The sequence below is a fragment of the Haplochromis burtoni genome, unplaced genomic scaffold (assembly GCF_018398535.1).
Source record: "Haplochromis burtoni strain Fernald_Lab_line unplaced genomic scaffold, NCSU_Asbu1 Contig_2725, whole genome shotgun sequence".
Lineage (NCBI taxonomy): Eukaryota > Metazoa > Chordata > Actinopteri > Cichliformes > Cichlidae > Haplochromis > Haplochromis burtoni.
The window spans coordinates 3,422-10,320 of record NW_024585086.1 but is presented as its reverse complement, the minus strand read 5'-3'; the positions used below and the strand labels follow the sequence as shown (position 1 = coordinate 10,320).

General features: G+C 39.7%; 1 protein-coding gene across 5 annotated transcripts; it reads right to left on the bottom strand.

Annotated features, from left to right (window-relative positions):
• Window positions 1-2,334: 2,334 nt before the first annotated feature.
• LOC102314270 lies at window positions 2,335-6,073 on the bottom strand. 5 transcript variants are annotated; one of them, XM_042217724.1, is made up of 8 exons: window positions 5,941-6,073; window positions 4,568-4,650; window positions 4,280-4,355; window positions 3,754-3,854; window positions 3,214-3,393; window positions 2,951-3,022; window positions 2,721-2,817; window positions 2,335-2,583 (listed from the first exon to the last, which is right to left on the bottom strand). In XM_042217724.1, exons 3-8 carry the CDS (start codon window positions 4,323-4,325, stop codon window positions 2,450-2,452), a joined length of 630 nt encoding a protein of 209 aa, XP_042073658.1. In that variant the 5' UTR covers window positions 4,326-4,355; window positions 4,568-4,650; window positions 5,941-6,073; the 3' UTR covers window positions 2,335-2,449. The 5 variants fall into 5 exon arrangements, with proteins under 5 accessions (XP_042073658.1, XP_042073657.1, XP_042073659.1 ...); XM_042217723.1 differs by having other exon boundaries at window positions 4,631-4,650; XM_042217725.1 differs by having other exon boundaries at window positions 4,568-4,647.
• Window positions 6,074-6,899: the final 826 nt, after the last annotated feature.

Here is a 6,899-nt window from a genome sequence, read left to right as displayed (position 1 = left end):
ATTTATATATATAAACATATATAAATAAATCTACTTTTTTTTTACATTAGTAATTCCTTTTGTGCATAATTATATATTATTGTTAATAATAAATTAATTAAAGCAACAAAACAACCTGAAGAGCCGGTTCGGAGCCGAAACAGCCGGCTCTTTTTAGTGAGCCGAACCGAAAGCGCCGGTTCTCTAAAAAGAGACGGAAATCCCATCACTACTGGAGACGCTGTCGGGGCTGAAACAGCTCACAGATTCTGAGCTGCAGGTTTTTTTTACTCTCCAACCAAAATTCACTGAGCCAGCAGCAAAAGAAGATCCAAACTGCTGTTCCCGTTTGATAACATCCTCATTAATTCACTCTTACCTTTGCAAGATAAAATCACACTTCCAGCACAGCTCTCTCTCTCTCCCCCATTCATTTGCTTATTTCACACTATTGTGTACAAGCGCTGACAACAGCTGTGTCTTTTTGAAAAATGACAAGAAAGCCTTATTTCTGCTGTTTAATACTGAAGAAAGTTTTAAAATGATGCCACATTGCAAAATGCTTAGCAAGTTTTTAATAAAACCTCTGTAACATTCACTTCAGCAGCATCAGGTAATTTTATATGTTGAGTCATGTTTTTCTTCAGTTTTCAATCTACTGCAGAATGTTTTTAAGGTTCTGCTATAAAAATCCAGGCCAGGAAAATCTCCTTCATGTTTTTCTGTGTTTCATCCTCAGTTACTTTGACACAAAGGCATCTGCTGTGATGTTCACACCTCTGATGAAGCCTCACAAGTGTCAGCACTGTTAAACGATCAGAATTATATTATTTCTGACTGTCTGAGGCAAAATTTAATTGTATCAAATAGGGTATCGAAGCAAATCTGAACATTGTGAATTGGAATCAGATCGATTATTGAAACCAGTGACGTCTCATTCTCAAACATGTAGAGAATGAGAAGTGTTGTTTTTGTGGTTTATATTTAGCCCGAGTGAGCAGCTTAGGCCTGACAGAAGTGGATGCAGCTGTGGGCATTAAGAAAAGATGAAAAGGACGATTAATAACTTTTTTGTTGAGTTAAGGCCTGATCCATCTGAAATGTATAACCAGTGCTCTGACTCGCAGCCATCAACCTCTCAGGTTATGTCTAACACTGGTCCTGAGACGGCATCAGATAATGAGCCAGAGCCAGAGCCAGAGCCCACTGAATATATACATTATACATTTGGAAGAGAGTGGCTTGACCAGTTTCCCTGGCTAAGATACAATAAAGTTAACAACATGATGCACTGCCTGTACGGTTGTGAGTGTGGAAAGCCCATGGCCGACAATACTGCATTTGTGACCTGTGCTAATATGTTTCGAATTGAAACACTGAAAAAGCACCAGTGTATCCAGAAAACACATTATATGCTGTGATAAATGCAAGTGTCCCCTCTCCTCACTGTCCTTCAGCAAACAGGTCGTCAGAGATGATGATTCAGTTTAACATTGCCTACAATATTGCTAAAGAGTGCCAAAGTGCCAACGCACTTTAAGCACAAGCACTTTTTCAGTAACTTATTTTTCGTGTAGAACTTTGCTCTAAATAAAGAACTTTGTCTTGACGAGATTGTTAGTTAATCATTCATGAATCAATATTGTCTGTATGGACAGCAATTTAAAAAAGTGAATATTTAAAACAGTGGGGTTAAGCAATGCAGCTGAAAAAATTTTACTTTTGTGCTGATGAACCTAAGAAAAACAAGTTGGGCGCACCAGTGTAACTGTGGCAAAAAGTTAGTCTAGAGCCCTATGAAGGGAAGCCAAAACAGGAGAAATCTGCTCTCTCTTTCTAGTCCCTGTCAGGACTCTTGCTGCAGCATTTTGGATTAGCTGAAGGCTTTTCAGCGAGTTTTTTGGACATCCTGATAATAATGAATTACAGTAGTCCAGCCTGGAAGTAATAAATGCATGAACTAGTTTTTCAGCGTCACTCTGAGACAGGATATTTCTAATTTTAGAGATGTTGCGCAAATGGAAGAAAGCAGTCTTACATATTTGTTTAATATGTAAGGACATATCCTGGTCATCAAAAAAAAAAAAATAATCCAACCATGAACATCTTAATGAGCTGCTGTTGGGAGCTGCAGCCACCAGTGGGAGCTCTCATGTTTCAAGACATCTCAGAGAAAAACCTGATGGTGGCGCTACAGGAAACACCAGCCAGTCAAACAGAAGGGGTTTAATTGATATGTGATTCATCAAATAATCCAGCTGTGAATCAGCAGCTGTGTGTGAAGTTTGAGCATTTTATCAAACTCACTGTTCACTGAGAAGAAGAAGAAGAAGAAGAAGAAGAAGAAGAAGAAGAAGAAGAAGAAGAAGAAGAAGAAGAAGAAGCTCTTTGCTCTGATCAAAATGAGTTCAATCACTGCTGATGTAATACTAACGCTTCCTGCTTTCTTTTAAATACAAAGAAGACATATTTACATGTTGTTGCCTTGACAACGCTCCAGTGGACCACAGCTGGAAGTGTTGAGGACTGCAGTCTCATTACAGGTGAGACTGAAGCAGGTTTCTGGATCAGAGCTGATCACTGCACCAGGTCGATACATCTGACCTGAGGATTGAAGAAATTCAAACACTCACAGATCACTGACTCGTTCAACAACTGTGAGCACAAACATCACCGCAACATTCAAATAGTTACATTTTACAGAATCCCAAAGTTGAGTTTGGAGCTTTAGATTCACTTACCTGAGTGTCTGCATCCACTGAAGCTGAAGTAATAAACTGTATATGCAGTAACATTCACTGTATCAACTGTGGTTCCACCGACCTGAAGCTCAAACTCCTGGACAGAATCAAACACAATCAATGTTACGACCACAAAGCAGAGACAACGATGTTTGTGTTAGAAAGTATTTAATGTAGTATTTAAACATCAACAGACGTGTAAAGTTGTTTATAAACACTCAGAGACTCACCGTTGGATCAGAGATGTAATTATACGAGTACAGATATCGTTGTGTTCCAGAGATAAGATGAACCAAATACATCTGTAACGAGCAAACAGAAAAGTTTCAGACACTGTCAGGAAGTTTCCTCTAAAAGCTTTTACAAAAGTGTTTGATGTGATAAAACCTCAAATTTTATTTTTGGTTTACAGTGTTTATAAAATTAATTTGTGGTAAAACAGTGAAAAGTGACACTAGTCAGATTTAACTGTGTGATACAGAAAAACACTCACATTATTGAAATATATATAGAAGTAGCAATAATCATAATCATTATAATAATAATGATTTGAATATATCGCAAAGTAAAAACTCTCTGCGCCCCGTGAACGCTCCACAACACAGTCGCCTCCAGTTTCAGGACTGAAAAAGCCGTTGAAACAGGCGGTAACATTTCCAGATGTTATGTTCACCTGTGGAAAATCAGAGACACAACGAGTCAAACATCAACATCTTTTGTGCTTTGAGTCATTTACAGCTGAACTGTTGGTGTCAGAGCTGCTCAGGTTTCAGTCAGAGCTCTCGCTCTGCTTCAGGAAGCTGCATCAGGTTCACATACTCAGCATCACTGCAGAGGACATTAATGAGACTCTGAGCTTAAAGCCAGCTGCCCTCTGAGGGCCTGAACCCGTGAACAGAGAGTTGTGTGACCTTCATTAACTGCTGATGTTCACTCAGTCTGCAAACATGATCTCTGCCACAGGTGGAGAATAAACAGCCACAGTGATGGAAACACAAAGATCTGCTAAAACATCAGGCTTCATCCTACTCACATAGAGCTGCTCGTACTGCTGTCCATAATACGTGATGGGACATGAGCTGATGTTCACCACTGAAGACTCAGTGAATGTCTGCTGATAGAACCACTGAGCACCTGAAGACCCAGAGACACATGAGAGCTGTGAGCTACAGTCTGTTAGCTGGTCGGACAAACAGGAAAAGCTGCAGGCTGAAAAACTGACTTCATGAATGGATTAAACAGCGTTTATTCACCAATCAGTGTAAAGCTTTACTGTGACATCATCAGTTAGCTTTCTTGGAAACAAACATAACAGGAAACGACAGCTTGATAGACTTCTGGATACTGAAGGTAATAAAACTGCAAAGATGAGAAGTTCAATTGAAAAGGGCTTTTTGTTTTGCTTTATTGTTAAAGAATAATAATTTAAAAAAAGATAAAACTTTGCTGATGACGTCAGATTATTTGTACTTAAAGCTTTCTTCATCGTCACTCTCATGTTTTTGTACTCGAGTATTTTGAGGACACTTGCAAAATGGCTGCCAGGTGTGTGCGTTTACCTGTCTGTGCAATGAGAGCACACAGGCAGAGCAGAGGGCGGAGCATGATGGAGAGGGCCAATCAGCTGACAGATCCCTGAAACACAAACACATTTTGAGAAAACTGCATGAAATTCTAACATTTATAGTCAGTTTATTTAACTTTAAACTTTTCTGTAAAGTTTAACTTCACAAATATAAAGTTTGAAACCATCCAGAGAATAAAATGTGATCATGTGTTGTATTAAGTTCACTTCATATGTGTTGTATGGACTCATCAAACCAAACATTATTTATTTTATGACTCACAGAGTTCAGTGTTTGCCTCGACCATAAACATGAACATAAGCTGTGTTTCTGTGGAAAACCAACCTGTGCTGTTTGTGATTCTGCTGAAAACAAGAAGACAAAAATCAGTTATTGTAGTTTGAAGTGTTTAATGTGTCAAATTATACACAAACACAAACTCTGACACAGCAGTGATACAAAGACAAACTTATAGATGACATAAAACATTATCAGCTCTATATAACATCACACATCAACAAAATACAAAACACTTTATTCTGTAACAACACAAAAACCCTCTGAGTGTTTTTGTGTCCACTGAGCAGTGCTGTCAGTGTCATGTGACGCTGTGTTCGGACTCTTTGTCAGCTTTGACGTGTTCACAGGTTTCTGTCATCAGGACCTGAGCAGCAGCTTCCTTCAGATAAGGTTAAATAAAAGTGGGCGTGTCTTCAGCCCGAGGCGTTCGGGGCTCCAGAGTAAAAATAAATGTTTATTAAAGTAAAGATGTGTTCAGGCGTCACAGTTTATCTGGGCAGAAGTCACACTCACGTCTCTGACCAGACTACCCAATCATCACCAACCAATCACAGCACTGCATTCCTCCGACAGCACCTGTAAGCTGACAGTGTTGATTGGTCCAGGTCTGACAAACTGGTGTTTGCTAACCAGCTGAAGCTCATCAACGACGGACATGAGAAGCTTTATTAGAAAGAAAAGTGAGGGAGGGGCAGGAGGGCGAGTCACCAGCTTGTTGGAAATTCACCAAATTATTCCAACAATGCAAAGCTGGCTTTACTTTATGTGTCAGTCAAAGTTTATTTATACAGCACGTTTAAAACAACCTGTTGACCAAAGTGCTGTAGAAGTTGTACAAATATACACTGCATACAAACAGTCAGTAAATAAACAATAAATAATAAATCAGATAAAACAAGTAAATAAAAGTGTGAGTGCATAAAAAGCCAGGATATTGAGCTCAGCTCGAGCTGAAAGTAAGCGAGGTTCCTGACAGGAAACACTAACAGACCAACGGCACTGTCGTATCCATGCAACAGGTTGGGATGTTCAAATAAAATGTTTCTGTTTTACTTTAGTTCAGTTTGAGGAAGTTTGTCTCCAACAATGATAAATTAGACAAACATTCAAATCTATTCTCTGTGGAGCTTTGTGCTCCAAGCACATCAGGAAAGGATCTCCTGACGTCCAGTAAGAACAGGAGGAATGATGACCACCAGCCCCAAAACACTGAACTCAGCTTTTAACATCTGGATAAAACACTAAAAGTCGGCTTTCACACCTTCATCTGTCTGTGATGTGTTTGTTCTGTTAATACAGTCCTGATGTGTGTTACAAGAGGCAGAGCAAGAGTCCAGGTGTGCAGCTCGTCTTACCTGCAGCTCTGATGGAGGATGAGGAGGATGAAGGCTGCTGCTCAGGAGGCTCTCTGGTGATTCTGCAGGTGGTGTCTCTGTGAAGAAGACGCTGCTCTCTCCGTCCGTCTCTCTTTATGTGGATCCTGGAGAGCGGGGATGGAGGTGGAGTCCACGGTGGAGACACCTGATGGGAACCTCCCACTGATGGATGCTTATTCAGCCTCTTCTTACACAAACAGAACAACAGCAACAGGAAACACTCAAATAAGTTTGTCACTGCAGGATTAAAGACATTCAACAATAATGCTCTTCATGTCTTCTTAAAGCTCTTTGTCCTGCTAACAGCTGTGATACAACTGCATCTACATTTTGTGTCACACTCTTCATGACTGTGGTGTAATGTAAAAAGACATTTGGCCTCACCCAGTGATGCATTTAATGCAAAAACGTACCATTTTTTAAATTTTGTTCTGAAACTTTGACAGCGTTGATTTGTTTATTCATTTGTCTTCACAGGACCTGAGCAGCAGCATTCTTTAGTGCTGAAGAGGACGTCACATGATGCAGCGTTGGTTCCTGGAACTAGGTCTGCTACATGTGGTGCGTCAAGAACTTGTACAGCTCCTCTTTATGAGGCTGTGCTCTGATCTCACTCAGAAGTCACTGGTTATTCAGGTAAAAGTGTCCCAGCATTTAATGTTCAATATTAAACTCATAGCAGAAGTTAACATGTTTTACAGCCTGACATAAAAACAGTTTGAGCATCTCTCTGTGGTTTTCTCCTTCATAATAAGCATAATCCTCAGTTTGGATCACATCATGGTTTTATATCAAGGCGACTCCATAATGGTTCATGTGATGTTTCACTTTGTCACTTATTTTGTAGGGAAATATTTGGGGTTATTGCAAAAACAAAACACTGCACAAACATGGATCAATGCTCTGATCAAATGAATAGATTTTTTTATTTTGTGCAA